A 21,523-nucleotide genomic window follows, 5' to 3' on the forward strand; every position below is an offset into this window, starting at 1 on the left:
CTGGGTCTATGCTGTTTGTTAAAAGTAAACAGGAGAACATAAACCCTAATCTGCAGACACATTATGTAATGGCAGATCAGGATCTATGTTGTTTGCAGTTGTACTTGACTTACAAGTGAATACATATGGTAAGTAGACAACCCTGCGGATGTTAATAATAAATTCTGAAATTGATGTTTTATCTGTATTTTGGGTGGGTGCATCGCATCCATCACTATCATAAGTTTTATATTTTCTAATGTTTATATAAAGTAACAACACTTCATTTTTCTGTGTTAGTATAATAAAAGTGTAGCAACAGTGAACAAGATCCCTCTGTTTTTATAACATCTAACCACTAAAAGTTTATATTTTTGAACTTTGGCCATTTGCTAACATTTCATGTCAACAACATGCTGAATTAGAATTGCTAAAATTTAATGACACTGAAATATTGTGATCTACTAATTTTATGACACTAAATTATTATTTCCCCTTACCAACTTTTGGGACAAATATGAAAACCAAATAGTGAAAGTCTGTACATGACATGACAATCAGTGTCCACAGAGTGCCACTGTGTTATGTAACTTACATGTAGTGGTCAACTATTAAGTTTTACATATGTATTCCAAAACCTGTTCAGAGGTGAATTCTGGGGGTGCCCATGTCAGATGCTAAATGTTCCACTGGGCAAATTAGATAACACTTGTTTTTATTAAGACAAGCATAATGGAAAACTCAATTAGAATATGGAAGGGGCAAGAACTAGATTTAGTGGGGTCTAGGGTGAATGGCAATCTGATTTTTGTTAGCAATGTGTGAATGGGTAAACAAAATGTACTCACCAGTCAATATCATTGCATTCATAGCAATTAATCCATAATAATTCCATTGAAAATAAATATAAAGAAGCAAATGTGCTATTCATTTCAATTAGATAGTGATGTCTGAATTCAATGCCCAAAAGATAATCTAAAAATAATGCAAGGAAAGATTGAAAATCATACTTCAGTATGCATGCACAAGTTGAGGTAATTAAGTGTTGTCTGTGTAATTTCAAACAGAATTTTCTCTGCTAGAGCCTGTATGAATCTGAAAACAGTATGTAATTATAATGACTATAGCTTGAATAACTGTTAACAAACATATGGAGTCATTTTTCAGTTTCATTATTTTTAGTGAAGATAGACACAATTTATGATCCATTTCAATTACATCTAACCATGTCTTATATTCTAAACACTATGAAAATCATCAATTATGAAGTATACTTTTCTGACATAGTATGTTTCAGCTAATGCCAGTTAAGATAGTTTTACTTGATTTTGCCTGTGCCTTCCCCCGACAGCTTTGGGACACCGATAAGCCATTCAGGGATCTGTTCAATGACTTTACAATTCATCTGTTTATTAATCCTGTGGACAATCTCATAATCCCACCAGGATTGATATTATATAATATTATACCCTAGTTGACACAAAAATAAACACAACCATGGCAGTTTATGTTATGCAGTACAAGCACTGACTACATTTATATACGTAATAAAGAATATACTGCATGTCTAATTATAAAATAAAGATTTCAAAAGAGTTTTTCTTGCTACTTCTTTTTTACCCCTATTTTTACATCGAAACATACTTTTGGTTTTTATGTTTTTACCGCTACTGAGATCTTCCTTCTTTTTGAAGATTTTATTAAACTGTTGGCATGACTCTTAAACCAATGTGTAATATTTATGTGCTGCCACAAAGATTGGCAATGTTTAAATGTTGCTGCACCTGACACACTGATGCTTATTTTGATATATAGCAGTCATGATACAACTGGAGCATGTTACAGTTTATAAGGCACTCATTCAAATGCAAGATTGTTAATTGGAGGGGAAGTGTTTCTTCAAAAGAGTTTAATTAACTTCCAGCAAGAAACATTGGGGCCTGAACATCTAAGTTCTCATGGGAGGAAATACAATAAATTAAGTTAGCAATGTCTTAACTCCCATTTAAAAACATATGTTGAGAGATGCTTTTGGGAGCTGTAGTAGCTCAAGTGCACCTCTCACCAAACTTCTCAAATACATCTGTAAAATAATTTAACATTTACCCACTACCTCTACAGGAAAACATTACATCAATTTCTCACTATGCTAATGCTGACATTACAATAATTCTGTTGACCAATGGTTCCCAACCTGTTGGTCGCGGACCCCCCAAGGGTTATTCTAAGAGTTTCGTTTAGTTTTTTGTCATTACATATTTTGTCAATGAACAGAGCCTAAAAGTTCAACTATTATTATGTGGCAGTCCACAACAATTTTTGATGTTCAGTAGGAATCGCCATCCTTGAAAAGGCTGAAAACTACTGCTATAGACTATATTTAAAAAATTTTAAAACCCAAGTACTACTCTTTGCTTCTTATTAAACTACAAATAGTTTAACTGTAGTATAATGCATTTCCCTGCTGTTATAAATCTTAAATTTTAATACTAGTTTAAACTGTCAAAGATTTATCATTTGGAAAATGACAAAACACACAAGACATCAATTGTTCAACATTCAAAAATTACCAAGCAACAAAGAGAAAAAGAAAAAAGTTACCATTTCATTACAACCCAATCAGGTCAGATACCTAATAGCACACCTGTCAAATTTCTTTTGGATACAAAATATAGTTTCTGCATAATCATGCTAAAAAGCTTTCCAAGAAAAGCTGAAAGATGCTTAGATGGACAGGACCAAAATGAATATGTCCCAGCTGAAGGAAATGGAGTCAATTACAAGTGAAAATTAAACCTGAATAATTCCAATTATTATGAATTAAACAGCTTTTCTGCAATATGATTGGAATTTTAATGGTCACATGATACTGGTCTGGAATATTTTTGTACAGCTGTAAATTATGGGACAACTTTCGGTTTAAGTACTGCTTGCAATGTAAGCAAACATTTGCTGACAGCATAATGCTTTTAGATTTGAAATTCCACAAATAAATGTATTTTTTTCTCTTTTTCCAATATAATTTCATTCAACTTCAAAATGTACTATGCACTATTGGTTTTCATCTGCTAGTGTCCAGCAATATGGCCACTTATGGTGATTTTTCAAAATTCTAAACAATTTTAAATGACAATGAACTAGAAAAAATGCTAGCAGCCATACAGGAATATGTGCATGGATTTGATGATATTTGAATGGATACTAAAAGCACTGAAAATAAAACAGAACAACAGCAACAGACTGAATACCTCGAGCAGCAACCCATGACTTCTGCCACCCAAGCCATGCACAATAACAATAATAATAATAGCATGGGATCTGGGTCAGCCAAATTTGAGGCTACTGAGGGGCATATAACAAGAGTAAAAAAATTATCTTAAGAGGAATTAAAAGCTACCGAAATGAACTCTGAGGCTACCAAATGTAACACAAAATGGTACATTGGCATTTTCAATGACAAATAGTTCTGCATTTAGTTTTTCTAAGTGTGTGTCTGTGTGTATGTCTCTCTCTCTCTGAGAGAGAAAAAGAGAGTGAAAGAGAGAGAGATGATGTCCATCAAACCACTTTCACAACAAACAAAAATAATTTAAGAACATTATTCAAAGAATGAATTAAATGGAAATGTTTCAAATGCTAAAACTACAAGAAGAAGAAGATATTAAGTCAAATTATTATTCAGATTTGTGGTCATTCATTTCAATGAAAATGAAATTACATTACTTGTGGGCTGCTACATTTTTTTAAATAAAGAAATAAATCTGAAAAATTTAAATGCTGAAGGATACAAATTCTTAATGATTTAATTTCATATAATTAAAAACCCAACAATAAATTAACGAGAATTATGTCTAGATGGTAGAAAATGTTGTCTTCTTTATCCATATTTCAAAATGAGCTTTGGACATTGGTTACTTTGTGAGTGATTAGCACAAATTTACATAAATAAAAAACCATAATCATTTTAATCCTGTAATAAATTTGTGACATTGATTTCCATACCAAAATCTGGCTAAATTACATGCAGTTCTTTAATTGTTATTATGTAGAAATGAGACTGTTCATACAAGACAAACTTAAAATCAAACATGGGGGGAAATGGTATTGTTGGTACTTTTCATAGCCTCAAAATTTTTGGATACATTCAAATTTATTTATATCTTAATTATTTTTGTTCAGTTACCTGTATTCAGGTAAAGGTGACAACTTAAACCTGACCCAGGCCTTTTGAAAATTAACTTGGTTTCAACGAATTAAGTCCTTCAAAAGTGAGAAAAAGAAACTCACGATGGAAAGGCAAGTGTCAAACTTGAACAAGGAGCAATATACAAGTCAAAATTAATTAGAAAAAGGAACTGCAACTGGGTCTTCACGATCTAATGGTTGAAGTATACTCAAAAATGGACCACCAGTTCCAAGCAGGATTCATGCCACAATGAAAAGGACAGAAATGCAATTTTTAACCTAGAGTAGTTGCCAGAATTCCTTACTTACAGGATCAAATATACGTATCATACATTTCCTGCTTTAAATGTAATTTTCTGTTCCTCAAGTCAGCTGCATCAAGCTGTAAATCGGTATAAAAATGAAGCTTGCAATTAATCCATGATTTTGACTACAAAATTTATTGCTATGCCAGTAGACTGAGGAAATATATAAATTTGACCACTAAACAGACCCCTTTGTGTGGAGTCTACCTTTTGATAATCTAAGTAAAAACTTTAACACTGAGGATTGATGCACATCCAAATGGATGGGCACACACCAATCCAAAAGTGATTGCTGTGTCAAACTTAAGCCAAAGCAGGCTCGACACAAAAATCTGGATAAGAGAAGCTAATAAAAGTTTGTTGAGATTTCTCCTTCAAGCCACAATCTCATTAAATCCTAAATAAAACCAATCCATGGGATTGCATGGCAATGATGCCCAGAGTGACAAACTAATTCAGGGACAACCAACCTTTTTTACTTTGACATACATCCTAGGGTTGTATCTTTAACTTATTCCAATATGAATGATTCCTGGATGTAAATGATTTCAGCAGTCTTCTACCATAAGCCTTTTAACAAATTAGGTTTCAGACCCTTAAGTCCTTATAATACTACAAAACAGAAACACAATGAACGTCGTGCAGACATATCGTTAAGTGTAACACCATCTGCCCTCTGCATTAAATAAAGCTGGGACATAAAAACAACCTTATTACCTGTGGTGTTGTGACAACCACAGCTCCATCCACTTTGCTTTCACTCAAATACTGTACAACAGACAGGTGTTCATCTGATGTCCCTGGGGGGGTGTCTATCACCAGATAATCCACCTCTCCCCAGTCTACATCACGGAGAAACTGCTTGATAAGACCTGAATGATAAAGTACACATTGAAAAAAATAAAAACCTTGTAGAAAAAGTGTTATAACTCTGACAGAAATTGTTACTGTTCAATGTCAAATTATGTAAGCAGATTCATGGCATGATAACAAAGCTACCTACGAAAAGAAACATGTCACACTGTCTGAGAATATAAAGTGAACAACAGACCTTACACTAGGTCTATGCCAACAACAGGACTAAACAATTTTATAATCAAACAAGAGTATTGCAAATGATACATTATATGCCCACCATGTGGCAAAATAGTATTGAAAAACATTTTAAAATCTGAGAAGTATTGCAAATAGCAGATTTGCACACCATGTGGTAAATAGTATTATTATACTTTTTGATTTAAAAGAGATGTTATGCCCATTTAACTTATGTACTATGTCACTATTGCTCAGTAACATTGACCTGCATTACTAAATGATCCACTCTGCATTAACAATAGGAATCTTTGTTTCCAATACAACCCATCCACAAAAGTTGGTGAAAGATAAAAGACACAGAAATAAAGTTACTTTGTGGAAACACTATTGTTTCTTCCAGTCCTTGTGACCATAACCTTCTGACCCCAAAATGTATAAGTACCTTTCTTGGATCAAATGCAAACCATCAATGTATAGTCAAGGTAAGTGCACGGTACAGAACTTAAGTTGTTTTGTGGAAATTTATTTTCTCTGTCAATCCCTGTAATCTTTACTTTTTAACCATTTGACCTTAAAATTAACAGGTATCTTGTTCTTTCAAACGCAAGATATCCAAAATGTTTGATAAAAGTATGTGATAAAGAATTGAAGAGATTGTGCAGAAACAATTTTTACTGTGTGAGTCTATGACCCTGAACTTTGATCTTTTGATCCCCAATCCAATTTGTATGATTCTTACCTCAAATGCAAAACATTCAAACATTTGGGTCAAGGTACCTGGTACATAAGTCAACTTAATGTGTAGAAACAATTGTTCTTCCTTCAATCCATCTGACCTTGACCTTTGACCTAAAATCTACAGGTCTCTTCCCAAATGCAAGGTAATGATGGATGATGAAAAGCTCTAGTTAAATGGAAACAAAATGGAACAGATGTATACACAGATGGTTGTATGTCATTAAAAAAGCATACAAATTTAACTAAGTCCTCTGCAAATGGACAGAAACATGCCTTCTAACTTTATTTTGACTAACAGTTTTTTGTTTAATCATACTAACAAGCTTCCGAAAAAAAGACTAGAGGGACAGGATCAAATCTAAATGACCCACCTGTTTGAGTGAATGTATTACCATACTCAACCCTAGCAATGACTCTGTGGCCTGAGGTAGTAAACACTTTCCAGGGGATGTTTGTTTTTCAATTATCACATATTCATACAGAAGGTGTCCGGAGACAGAGTGAAGACTAACATTTAAAATAATACCAAATAATGTAGACTCAAATGTATCTTATCAAGATTCAGCCAGGAAAGAAAGAAAAAAATGTGTAGACAAGATTTTTCATAGTACAAATAATTGCTGGTACCAGGTTTGAATGTTCCTCTAGTAATAGCTAAATAAGTCCAGTCAAAGTACCAACAAACCCACCCCCACCCCTAAACATATAGTCCAAGTTTTAATGCTATGTAGATTTTACTAAGAAACAACTAATCCCAAAGAGTTAGAGAATGGTGTGTGTGTGTGTGTGACAGACAGTGTGAGATTTGCATTTTTAATGTAGCTTTAAAAAAAAGATCAGTTATATCACTACAGTGCCTGCAGAGTGGCAGTTTATAGTGACGCCTAGCATTGGGGCATTATGCCGCAGACATGTAGCATCATGTCCCACCCATTCACATGATCATGTCACCAGGCTGACCAGTGCTAACACTAAACTCTTAATGCTGAGAACCAAACAAGGTAGTTCCTAGTACCATTTTTATTAGCCTTTGGTATGACTTGGCTGGGGTTCCAACATGCAACTTCCTGCAACCAAGGTGGACAATGTAACCACTTAGGCCACCAGAGTGGTCGCCAACCCCAGAAAGTATTTCTTTTCAATATCTAACCATGTATCAAAATCAAAATCATACCTACCTAAGACTATTTTCTTGGATCTGCTTGGAAATAAATAATATCAATTTTTTTATCAATATTTTTTTCTTCCTTTTATTAATTATCTCTCATGCTCAAGTTCATGAAGAGGTGCTAGAATGAATAAACAATAAGAAACTAAAATGCATTTTATAAAGTCATATTTTGTCAGTAACGTATATGAACATTGTTTGTATTTTATGTTTCCAAATAAACTGATGAAAACAATTAGGAAAGAAACAGCACGTGTAAAAAATGGAAAGGTTGAAAAGTAAGACCTTAGTGCAAATGAACACTATAGTTTTTTATTAGTTTTAATGATACTTTTAAGAAATTATTGGATGTAGAAAGTGGAGGTAAAAGAAGCTAAGCACCTTTCACATGGACACAATGTGGCAGGTATCAAACACAGGAGCATTTGATTACGAGTTCAATGCTCCGCAATAGGAAGGGAGATAAATTCCAACAATCGTGGTCAGGAATCAAACGTGGTTCATCTGTCTCACAGTTGGTTGCACATAACACAAGACTAAATTGTCTGGACCAGCTAGGCTGGTTAGTAAATGGTCTCATATACCTAGAAATCAATGGCTCTACCATGTGAGCTACAGTAGCTCCCTCTTCAGCAACAGACAGTGGTTAGGAGCTCAAACAGTAAAGCAATCATCTCCAATGCTGGACATTCTTTTTCAATTCCTACCAAGCAGAATATATTTTTTCTTGTAAATGTAAACTAAAACTAAATGAGTTTTATTTCTGCAATGAAACTAAAAATTAGTATACTTCTTACTGGTTCCTAAAAGCCATTTCAGTTTCTTTTATAAGTAAATCTTTTTAAATGCATTTTTACTGCCCACAAATATAATTTTAAATTTAATGAATATTTTAGAGATCAGCCATATAAATACAGCCACATAAATGAAAATTAATTGAAGTGGTAAAAAAAATCAATACATTTTAGATGACATTATCTTGACAAACTGTTTCCATCGAAACAGCATGTGAACCCAGAGTTTGTGTCAAAAATAACAACACCATCTCATACAGGTGAAATAAATCACATAAAGAAAATTTAAAAGAGGACAAAAGGGAGGACAATGATGGTATTTATTCAATACAGTTCTTTGCAATAGATAAATAACAACAACTGCTGATGAATGAGATAGAAATCCCTGCTCGACTGATGAAGCACAAATAGTAAATTGCTTTTTAAATGGAGGTAGGCAACAGAAACCTCTGGTGACCAAAATCATGGTTGTGACCAGTCAAAATAGCATGTTCTTAAATGACTCACAGTCTACAATTTCATTAAAAAGAACAGCCAAATAATAAAATATGAACTCCAAGAATGAGGAGACAAAATGAATATATGTCCATAAGCAACTTGCATTTGGTTGAAAGTCACTAATATTTTTTTCCAGCATCTTCATTTTTTTTGCAAGATATCATAGATAATAATGTGGTAGTTAAAAAGAATAAATGTGTTTAACTGTAACTGAAGTGTTGCAAAGAAAGGACAAACTAGTTCTATTCATTAAAGTTACTTTAGAAATTTTAGAATACCCAGGTATTAAATGACAGATTCTCTGTCAGAAAGACAAATTTTATGTCGTGTGACAGGACTCCTTTGGTGTACTCAATTGTGTATTTGGAGTAGAATTTTAATCCATGGCTGCACTTGAAGTGACAAAAAGTGTTATATATCAACCTGGAGGTTTACACATTCTCTCTCTAATTCAATAAACCCCAAGGTAGACTTACAAACCCACACATTTACACTGACAACAATCTGACTTTCTGACCTTGCGAACAAAGATATCTGGACTGATTCTTTTTACATAACAACAGTTGTGAATAAAGAATCAGAGGACAAGATTTTCTTTTGTGAAAGAAATAAAAGTAAACAAAAGGAATTATATCTATATATTTATATATATTTCATTTATTTATAAGGGTATATGTAGCATGCAGGGTATGGTGAATTCACTGAAGTAGTCTGGGATACAGGCTCAATTTCATAGATCAATGATTGGTCAATTGGTGAGCACAGCATATATTACAACTCTGACAAAGTATGCTGGGAGTTTGTTCCTAAATAAAAATAAAGTAAAAATTAATAAATAATTAAAATTACCACATGTCTTTAAATTGCATAGTTTATTCACTTTATATACTGCTAAGCTAAACTAACAAAAATCCATGTTTAAAAAAGGCACTTTTTGTGGGGTATGGGTAGAGCCATTCACCATTTTTTCAAAAAAAATTTAAGTTTTTATTATTTTTTTTTAAGTTTTCTTTAGTTTTTTTTAAGGATTTTGCAAGGTTTCTAAGGTCAAAATGAAAGTTTAGATTTTTCAAGGTTTTAGAGGTCCACTTCTAACCTTGTATGCACATCATCTCATCCCATCAGTTCTTTCACAGTAACTTATTGCCTTTTATCCTGCCCTTATATTTATCACAGGTATTATTTTATCCTTTCTTATTAGATAAATGACTGGATTATATTTTGTGCAGTCCTCATCAATGCTGATCTTAACAATCCTGAGATGATATATTGTTATTGAAGTCAGCCAGAATTTTCCTCAGAATGAAAAATGTTTTTTCAGTGGCTGCACTGAAATGTGGCAATGGTAATATAATCTACTGAGTCCAATAAGAAGTTTAAAATGTAGATATCCTGTTAATATCCTTGTCAAAAACTTGAACTCAGGATTCTCAGCATTTTATTGTCCCTCGATCATTTGACTTATCAATGAGAATAGCAAATATTTCACAGTGCACATTTTCGACTTTATCCCAAAAAGAACCATGAGCCTGTTCTCCCTATGTGATTGGCTTCTGGCCATTTGGATGAGAATGTTTGTGGAATTTCTGAATCAGGGAACAATATTTTGATTAAATCTGAAACATTATCTACTACAAGAAACTGAAGATTATTTTAAACCAAAATCAAACCACCCTTGTTTTATACCATGAAAGTTCTTAAGCAACTATAATCCATTAACAGCTTGAATCCTTTGCAAATCACTTCTGATCACACATAGTATAATCTAATGATTACTTTTAGGATATTATCTGTTTAATTATCATTTAAAATGTCATGCTTGCCTGTACAAGCCAGCTCACAGGCATGTGAATACAGGCTGGCTCATAAATACACTACTTTTGAAGTAAGACGTTTAAATAAAAATGGCAATTTTTGTTTTGGAAATTTTTTAATAATAACTTTGGGAGATTTCAGTGAGTGATGGGAGGGAAAGGATACACCCCTCATCTTGGTAGGAAATCCCTCCTAGACTACTAGTAAATGGTAATAGTTAAGCTACTTGAATACAGTATATATTTCGTTAAATGATGAGTCTACAAAAAAAATCAATCTTAATCTACTGTAGCATAATTCACCTGCAGATCAGGGTCTATGTTGTTTGTTCTACTGATTACTCCTATCAAACTGCTCAGACCCAGATCTGTCAGTGCATTATGCGACAGCAGATCTGGGTCAGTGCAGTTTGCAGTTGGACTCATCTTATAGGCAAGTTTATAAGGTTCTTTAAAGCGAAATGGTTTACCGGCATATAAGTCATCTGCAATTTTGTTTGCACTTGGTATTTATCAAAAGAATGCCTTAATAACTGTGAGATGTTATTCAAATATTTTGCTTTTCCCAGAATATTTTGTCACAAAAAGTCAAAAAGTTTGAAGAATTTTTTTTATTTGCTTTTACATAAAACTTTAAACATTTTCATTTTACTAATAAAAAATCATAATCAAATGTTTAGTCATTTGACTTTTCTAATGGAAATGTATTTGCTCAGCTGGAAGAGCAATGGACTCATAATCCAAGGGTTCCAGGCTTTATACCTGCCCAGGCTACCTCAGGTTGGCTACTTCGGAGCTTCCTTTGAAAACTGCACTTAAATCATGTTTCTTTGGGATGATATAGCAACTAATATCTTTAAATTGTGGTTAAAACCAAAAAACCAAAACAAAATGATTTACTTTCACAACCAAAAGTTTTGATTTTTCTTATATATCATCACATCAATAACTGCAAGATATATGTGTAAAGTCATGAAGGTTGTGGAGAATCCGACCCAGTACTTTAAATTGCAGATTACAACTGCAAGATATATGTGTAAAGTCATGAAGGTTGTGGAGAATCCGACCCAGTACTTTAAATTGCAGATTACAACTTGAGCTTAAACAGCCAACACATGATCTGATGTAATGGCCATTCACATCAATGAATGCAGTATCTAATAGGGGTTTTTCCTTGAAGGTGGTGCTATGAAAACCAACTCAAAATGACTGATGTTAACAACAGGCATCCAAACACACTTCAGTGTGAATGGTGTAGAGGCATCTAAACTCACTTCCATGTGAATCGGGTAGAGGCATCCAAAGGCGCTTACATGAGGTCAAGGGTTATACAGAGGGCTCTGAGAAAATAAAAAATTATATTTTAAGATGTTCACATCTTCCTTACTTTGAACAAAATAATATGCCTGATTTCATGCTCAGAAATGTTATAACCTCCAAGCAAAGTATAAATTGAAATGGTTTTTAATTCCTTGCCATTTTTCTTGGGTCCCCTCCAAATGACAGCCTCATCTGGACTGGAGAGTAAGAAGCCAACTGACATCACAGACAGGTTATCATCCACATACTGAAAAGAAATAAACTTATATGATTAGTTTTTGCAAATGCCTGGTGAAATACACACTGACCAGTGCTCCAGCTTGTTAGTACAGTGCACCCTCACTATAAAGTCCCTCAGTCTACTGCAACCCATCTTATGACTTGGAATGGTCATGGATGCCATTAAATTGATAACATTTTCTGTCCACTAATATATTTCCGTTTCTCTTCATTCCTGGCTCATAAAAAACAATTTTAATATGATTTAAGTTGTCAGATACTCTACTGTTCTGTTGTAATGCACTATGAGGAAACACCCTAACTTATAACATGAGTCACTTTTATGAAAAAATAATAATAAAATTATTATATAATGATGTCCATACATCATTCATTGTTCATGCAAAAACATTCAGCTTCCACTGTGATTGCTTGGGAAGGAGATCTGAGCCAAACACAGATTTGGATCTAGCAACTGCAGCATGATGGGGAGGAGTATTTGAAGATGACTGATATAATTTTTCTCAGAATCCATTTTTAAAAAATGAAATGAATGATTGTTCTGAGGAATCTAAAGTGCTTGCTAATGGCTGGTGTTTCTTATGTGAGGAAATGACATACTCCCCCATCTTCCCCAAATCTATTAACTTATTACACAAATCACCTACTGCCATGGACTTATCCTCTCTGAGCTCTCTAAACCGTCAATGTTTCAGATTAATAATCCATTTTCAGTTGAACATGTTTTCCCATCATTACAGCTGATGGCATAGTACTATGCTTAGTTAGCATTTACCTTTACTGGTTTACCAATGGTAAGAGATAATACCAAAGGTATCCAGCTAAATGCAACATGTAATAAAAGGAAGGATCAAACTAATCATTAATGCTCAATTCTTCCTTCAAAAATTAAATGGGTGAAAATGAACCAATAGTAATACATCAAGTATTTGTGAAATTCAAAGGCATGAAATGGGCTGTCAATGCCAATTTAGTCTTTATCTAGAACTTCTACCACTTTTCTAATATTCATGGGTTTTATCAGACCAGACATCAGATTCAAGTTTTCAAGAAATACAAGCATTATAAAGATGGAGCAGTGTATTTTATATTGAGATAAAGGGAAAGCACTCTTTACTGAGCAGCATTGTTCAAAACAGCCAGACTGTTTTTTGCATTTTTTTTACTATGGTCAGATTTACTGTGTCACAAGTACACATAAAAGTAACTACTCTTTGGTAGTAAGTACTTCATCCAAAACTCTTCTAGTTTCCAATAGGAAACAAGAGCAGCAATAGCTTAGCCTTAGTGGTAAGCATGCTGAACTCACAACCTGAAGGGTGCAGGTTCAAATCCAGCCCATGCCAGGCTGACTTGGCAACTGTAGTGTGTTACTGGGGGCAAGGTACTTTATTCCCAATTGCTTCTGCATAATAAAACATTGAATGGGTTGATTTGCTACTAAGCACCAAACAGACTAGCAAGCCAAGAGAAAACAGGGTTTCAACATTATCAAAGTCTATCATTTTGGGTGAGGGGTGCCTGAAAAAAAATGGTTTTATATTGGAAAGCTTTGGAAATATAAAGCAATTTTTATCCAATCTGAACAATTGTTGTGCATATACCTAATTAGATCCATCCATAAATTTCAAATTATCAGCATACAAGATGCATACATGTGAGAGAACAAGGAGATCAGCTTAGGACAGATTGGGAGATCTGTAAAATTTGGACACGAGTTTTACTTCAAATCAGAAGGATTTTCAGAGACTCAATTTTTGGCATGCAGATGGACTAAAATGACAATTACTGAACAAATTTACTTTCCCAGCATTAAAATATGTATATCATCTCATCATATCAGTCCTTCCACAGTAACTTGTTGCCTTTCATACTGTCCTTATATTTAGCACCAACATTGTGGCAATCCTCACATTTGTTTGATCTCAACACTAGAAGATGATCTATTGTTCTGATCCAGGTTTGGGGCCTTAGGTGAGCTAGTGGTCCAAGGTGCTCACCATTAAAGATCATTTATACATCTCACCTCTGTTGTCACAAGTTCATGTCTCAGCTTGTCCAACATGTGTACTGGAGAAAACTTACCAGTATTGCTTCCTGTGGGCTGGTGGACCTCTGGCCTGCCTGACTATTGTCTTGGTTGAGGGTTGTGTTGTGTCTGCCTGACTTTTGTTAAAGACATGTACTTAGATTTTAATTTAAGCCTAACATTATTTACAAACTTTGAACGTTCTGGAAGTAACTTGTGACCCACATCATGGGCATTGTGTATTAGGTCAAGTGAAATTAGTATATAAGAATGAGGTAATCAAAAGTATTCATTCATCTTTTCAGTTCAGTCTGTAGAATCATTTACATGTTCAGATATAATTTGAGAGGAATCATTTAGGTGTTGCTGTTTTTGGTTTAATGTAATTTATCAGCACATGATAGGCTATACATGGCAGCCAGTATTATTGTTGAAGGGAGAACCTGGGAAAACCCCAGTGAAACCCACCGACCAAAAGGAAGTTATTGGCAAGCTTTCTAAAATACCCACATTAGCCGAGCCCAGACACAAAGCCACACAGGCTGAGATGAGATGGCAGTGATAGGTAAGGAGGAGCACTCAAATTCACTTTGTAACTTAAATTATTTGTTAATGTTAATAAACTTATTGGTTTTGCTTCTTTCTGTTTCTAAGTTTAACAGCAGTCGCAACACATTACTGAATTGTGTGTGCTTCGTTCTTCAGATTTCAGCATTGGGAGAAAATACACTTAAATATCTCAACAAACTTTAAAAACAAAGCCAAAAGTATCTATGGCACTTGAGCTCCTTAGTAATGACTAACCCAACCATAATCCATTGAATGTCTTTAGCCCTTTCTGATTTACTTCTGATCATACATAGTAGACCCATCTCAATAAATGTTAAACAACAAAACCAATCCTACAATCCTAGCTTTCCAAAAGAGTCCAAGTAATGTTAAGGCCACAAAAAAAATACATGTGTTTCCAGTTGATTGACGATCTCTGTTTTTCAGTGTCAACCCTAACACTTTTTTCCTCCAGGATTTAAACAAAATTAAAACAAAGATATAAAAAAATCCTAAATTGATTTATGCATCTAATTGAGTGTGTGCATGTGATTTGGATTTTTAATGAAGCTTTCACAATTTTTCAGTCACATCACTACGATGTCTGCAGTGTGTCATTTTATAATGATGTCTTGCACTGGGGCATCACGCCGCAGACATGTAGTATGATGTCCCACCCAGTCACACTATCCTGACACCAGGCCAACCAATCCTAACACTAACCACTTAATGCTGAGCACCTAGCAAGGTAGCTGTTAGTACCATTTTTGTATGTCTCTGGTATGACTCGGCCAGGGTTTGAACCCACGACCTCCTGTGTCCATGATGTATGCTCTAACTACTAGGCCACCAGAGCGATCTGCATCTAATTCAGTACATTATATATGCTAATCAATATAATATATGTAATGTTTTTAAAAAATTACCCACCATGCCTAATTTAAAGCCAGTGAAATAACACATTTTTTGCCCTAACTGTTGTATGCTGCTTGAACTCTTTAGTAATCCAACCTTAATTCATTAACATCTGTAATCCATTATGAATTACTGCTGATCATACATAGCATAATCTAATGATTACTTTTAGGTTATTGTCTGTCAAATTAACAATTAATATGTCATGTTTGAAGGGTATGCCAGTTCACAGTCGCATAATCACTGGAAGTCTTTACTGTAAACATACTACAATGGACGCATGGTGTGAAAAAAACCTGAATAGTGTTTTCTTAACTTTTTAATAATTTTTGTGTAAACATAAGATTTGAATCAGTGGCACAAGGGAGTGGGGATATCCCTCATCCTGGGAAGAAAATTCTCCTGACCATGAGGTTCACATATATTAAGATGTGGCCCGACATGTAGTTTCCTTGTTTAATTTCAGACATCATGCTTGAATAAGATTAACAAGTACATGGAATTGATTAAGAAAAAAGCAGTTTTAGTGCTCCTAATAACTCCAGTGTAAGAATAAACGCAGACACATCTTTAAACAGAAATCTGCTGATCAACAGTAACCAATTTATGACATTCAGATATCGTGTCTGAATAACATTAGCAAGTATTGGCAATCAATGAAAACAAAGCAGCTTTGACAAAGTGCTCTTACTAAGTGCAGTTCGATGACAAAAATAGATGCACCTTGCTACATGGAAAATATCTATTGTCTGCAATCAATATTGTTACATATACTGTTACAGATAATTAGATTACTTGCATATATGATTTGTTAACTATGTTATTAGCAGTTAGCTTAACAAACCCATTTAATATTTGTATTCTGATCAGCTGATCTAATGAACCTTCAGATTAGGATCTATGTTGTCTGTTCTACTGATTACTCTTAACAAGCTGCACAGATCCAGATCTGCTGGTAAATTAAGCACTGGCAGATCTGGGTCTGTGCAGTTTGCAGTTGGACTCATAAGTGAGCATATACAGTAGTAGAACAATTAACTCCATTACTTCATTATGGGCAGCCTCTAAGTTGTATATTCTATGGCTCCCATATACAGTGTTATGATAAGACACTACTGCAATGTTTAAAGAGTAAATCATACATTCTAAGTAGTGTATGTGAAAAATCTGATAATCTGCATCCAAACAATAAATGCTTGACAACATATCATGACATTCAAAAAGCAGCTAGAGTTTAAAGGTGAAAAACATTAACAAACTTAGTTTTAATCTTAATTCTCCTTTCGAAAAATTCTTAACTGATTTACTCAGGATTTCAGCCTAAATAAATTACCTTGCCTTACACTAAAAGGTTCATTTTTCTATGCATTTGTTTTAACCTGGTCTGAGTTGTATAATGTGGGCCATAATGTACAGCCAATTTATTAATTCATTTATCAATGTACTTTTCAATCACATGTGATAAATAATATATGACATCAGCAGACTGAACAATAGCTGCAGATTTCCATTCATATGATGACAGATCGATAAAAAAAACCAGCAGACCCAAATGTGACAACATGCTGCGTCTCAGCAGGTCATAGTCTGATCCTCTACTAACGCTGAAATGCATTCTTGAGGAGTGTCAACTTCCACTTTGTGCAACTGAAGCATTATGACATGAACTCAATAAAGAAACTGTATGATGATGGACCACCTGAGAAAATATTAGACTACTTAAGGAAATGTGGTTTATCTAACAAATTGGACAATCTGCTTTTAGGATTTTACATGTTACTTTTATCATCTATTTTACATACCTTTTACAGAATTTAAGTTTGTGTCCAGTTCTATATTTTTACATTATTAGAATATTTTTTTTTTAATGATTCTTGCAAAAGCAGACAAGTTTTGGGACTACCCACTATAAAGGCAGAGTTGACACAGCATTCAACAAAATTTCCTTTTCATTCTTACCACAAACTTTTAAATCTTTAACAATTATAAGTGTGATTGAAAAGAAAAATCTTTATTCTGGATTGATATCCTGCACTGAAAAAACTGCAACAACCCTGTCTTATTTTCAATTTCACATGCATCCTTGCTAAGTAATTTTTCTGAAATAATAGTGTTATTCTAAGTAAATAAAAATTCAGTCACATTTTCAAAGACTAAAAGTAAATTCAAGGAGTGGTCTCTGCTTGGTTGAATGCCACAGATAACATAATAGAAAGCTATGGATTAAGTTGGAACACAAAAGATGTAATGTTTGTATTGTGTGTCTATAGCTACTTGATTGATGTGAAATCAACAGTAAAGCATTCTCTTTGTAGCATTGTATAGCTCTAATGACTACTAGCTGCAGGGTATGTCCAAGATCTTAAAATGTACAGCACATCTAAAAGATGTGATTTCTACTGCTTAAGCTCCAATAATCATCATTTGTGCATGTATGTCACATGCCAAACTGCAAACACTGCTCTGCTGCTATGGGCACCTGCTGGAGAGGGGGATATATATATATATATATATATATATATATATATATATATATATATATATATATACACACACACACACATATATATATACACACACACACACACATACACACACACATATACACACCACTCCCTCAATAACTCGTGCCTGGATAACTCACGATCCCGCTAATAGTCTGGTGTGGCTCTCGATTTTTCCCATAGAATGTATATTTTAAATATCTTTAATACAGCTAAACGTGAAAAAATTATGATAAGAATTAGCAAATTAAACCTTGATACAATACATCGCTCGTTTTATCATTGAAAATGGTGATTAATGCCTGTAAAGATAGAATCCATATTATGAAATTTGCAAGTTCTAAAAAATATATTATATATTATATTTTGTTATGATAAATAGTTGTCAATACACAGTAAATAAACAGTCTGGTGAAATAGCGATCAATGAAAACTTCTGGTAAATGCTAACAGGTGATAACATAGAATGAAATAAACACCAATTAAATGTCTTGCTATGTGAAAGTCACGTTCTAATCCTTTAATTCTGTTTCAGTTTAAACATTATAATCGCAACATATTCTGTTCTATGAAAACATGAAAAGAGTCAATCAACCGTCACATCGAAACCTGTGAGTACTTCTGTGAGAACCTAATTACATGCCAGCTTTGTTTTGATCAACAACTTGGGGAAGTGTTTTGTTGCATTAAAAAAATCGATTAAAAGAGACGTGTTGTTTTATCACTTTGAATACGTCTTTTGTATCAAATCAAGCAAGGGAGGTACAAAGAAAAAATTTAAAGGCATGCAAATCTGAGAATAAGTTCTTGCGGTCACTATCGCTATCAAAATTCATTTTATTTGACCAATTGAAATTGGTTTCACCTTTTCATACGGTGGCTGGAGACCAAAAGTTTGATTATGTAAGGATCATACAGTTGAGAAATCTGCAGGAGTTTGCTCGGCGGTAGAGAAATCAAGGAGTAACACACAAAAAAGTAACTGATTTTTTCAAAATGCGAAGTTATATTGGTGAAACATGTCACAAACGGCAAGTATTATTGTGTTCAAATTTATGTTGTTTTAAATCTGTAGACCCATTAAATTCATGTTGGTAATGATTAACCCTCGTGATTTTTTTCCATTTTACTTCTACCACAATAAAATCTATCTATCTATCTATGTAAATATGTATGTATGTATGTAGGTAGGTAGGTAGGTATGTATGTATGTATGTATGTATGTAAAACAATGTTGCTCGAAAAGAGTGTTGATCTTTTATATGAAAAAAAATGTCTAATTTGGATCAAACAATAAAACTAGAATGTATCCAATTCAACAAACAAATTAGTGACGTAGTCCACAATGTGGAAAGTGGTACGTGTTAAGCGAACTGAAACCATGTGGAATAATGTTTTTGATGATCTCAATATACTGCAATTTATCCTAAAATTAGTGTTCATCTATGAGGAGAAAATAAACAAAGTACACAGTTATGAAGAGATATTTATTCAGTTAATCTCAGCACGATTATAAATTAGGTATTCAACACTATAACCTGCCAAACCCTCCCCCTTTTTGCCTTTACATCGATACCTTTATTAGTTTTGGCTTTTTTATAGGTTCCTCGATAACTCATGCCACACTTATAGTGTGGTTGATGTTTTTGGACCCCGATGTGCGCAAGTTATCAAGGGAGAGGTTTATATATCTATATAAGACTGAAATGTTATTTGCCATCAGCCATCATCTAATGTGAGATCTGCATCTAATATTCATGTTAATAATGATTTCAAATGAACAGTGCACTATGTGCCACAGAATCTTGGTTTATGTTGTTTGCTGTTAGGTTCATATTATACACAGTGGTAAAAATGTTATTCATGTAGGAAAGTCTCAGAAATGTACCCTGTCGCAGTTTGTTGTGGCATGATTTAAAACAATTTTATATTAAGTCTGTGAATTATAACTAAAATGGACAACTCTAAGCCATTTATCTGTGGACATTGCACAGCCCCATCCCACGCATAGAACTGGCTGGCATTTTAAAGATGATCATTCAGCTCGTCAAAATTCCAAAAGCTTATTGTCTGTTATTTTCTGTCCACTCTAGATTGATGTATTGGGTATTTTTCCACGCAAAAAAAAGAATTTTAAAAAGAATTTGGAATGAGGTTTTTCTATTTTTGATTTTCATATAATACGATACATTTTCCAAGGAAACAATGTAAACAAGATCTTCTGACAATTATTGCTACGTTTAAAGTCTAACTTAAATAACAGATGCTATCATAAATGAACATATAAAAACTTTTCAATATTAACTGTAAAATAAAACATTAAAACACACTTTTACAATGTATAACACACACAAACTACAAGGTCTCTAAAACTGTTAAATGTTTTTTTTTTGTAAAGTAATTGCTGTTTAATATATACTCATATTTCAAGTATTGTTGTACTCAGCTACTGATGCATTTATAAAAGAAATTTTGTTATGATCAATTCAAATTAACACTACTGATGTCAAGCCATTTATTGCTGATAATCAATAATGAACCTTTACGTATCTATAAAGCATGACCAAGATAATAAATAATAAATGCAGTGTGGGAGAGAGGTGTTTTATCTACAAAACAGATCTGAAATGATTATATATACATGACTGTATATTACAGTATATATGAAACCTAATTTATACAAATGATAACAGTCAGTCTACCTGCTACATAAAGACGTTAACTACAACTACTTAGGTGACAATGATTTGGATATACTCATGTAACATGATTAGACTTGTACAGAAAATGAATGAAAATACTTGTAAATCATGCCTATGTTTGTATTATGAGGTGGACTTCTAAAAGAGTAAGAACACCCAGTCCTTAATCAATATGCTGTTGAAATATAGTTTGTATGGAGTATTGCCATTGAAAAAATCCAATGAAAAATTAATAAAAACCAGTCCATGAAAGATAATTGCTTCGCAACTGCGTATTAATCAGAGGGCATTAACAAGTTTTGAAATATTGATGGAGGAAAATTGCTGAAACCAGGAGAGCAAGTAAATCAAACAGTAACACATGAATAAGTCAACAGAAAGTTAATTTTATGTTATCAAGTTGCATCCTGAACTTGTTTATTTAATCTGCTTTAGTGCACTGAATGCAAAAGTGATTGTAAAACACACTATGTTCATCTTCTGCTCTTGTAGTGTCTTGTTATTACACACGACTGTAAATGAACAAAGATCTGCATTATGTGGATGAAAAGTGATCTAATCAAGTAAAAAATACCATGGGCAAAAATAATCCGCTATTCCACAAATTACTGGATAATTTTCAATTTGGACAAGTAGCTGCAATGATGCTTTTCCTTTAACTTTAGAAAAAATACAGCAATAACATAGTTGTTGGTTGTTGGTTAATACAGCTTAATAGCAGACATATTTGTTGGTTGTTGGTTAATAG

General features: G+C 33.6%; 1 protein-coding gene across 1 annotated transcript in view; it reads right to left on the minus strand.

Annotated features, from left to right (window-relative positions):
- LOC149802987 (cytosolic Fe-S cluster assembly factor NUBP1 homolog) overlaps positions 1-21,523 on the minus strand; it is a 75,299-nt gene that overhangs the window by 15,411 nt on the left and 38,365 nt on the right. Inside the window, exons 6-7 of the mRNA XM_089952522.1 lie at positions 11,993-12,083; positions 5,187-5,341 (exon numbers count right to left, since the gene is read on the minus strand). Coding sequence (XP_089808648.1) covers positions 5,187-5,341; positions 11,993-12,083 — 246 coding nt within the window. The remainder of the gene's footprint in view (positions 1-5,186; positions 5,342-11,992; positions 12,084-21,523) is intronic.

The sequence above is a fragment of the Sinohyriopsis cumingii genome, chromosome 3, assembly GCF_028554795.1.
Source record: "Sinohyriopsis cumingii isolate HCF-2022 chromosome 3, ASM2855479v2, whole genome shotgun sequence".
Taxonomy (NCBI): Eukaryota; Metazoa; Mollusca; class Bivalvia; order Unionida; family Unionidae; genus Sinohyriopsis; species Sinohyriopsis cumingii.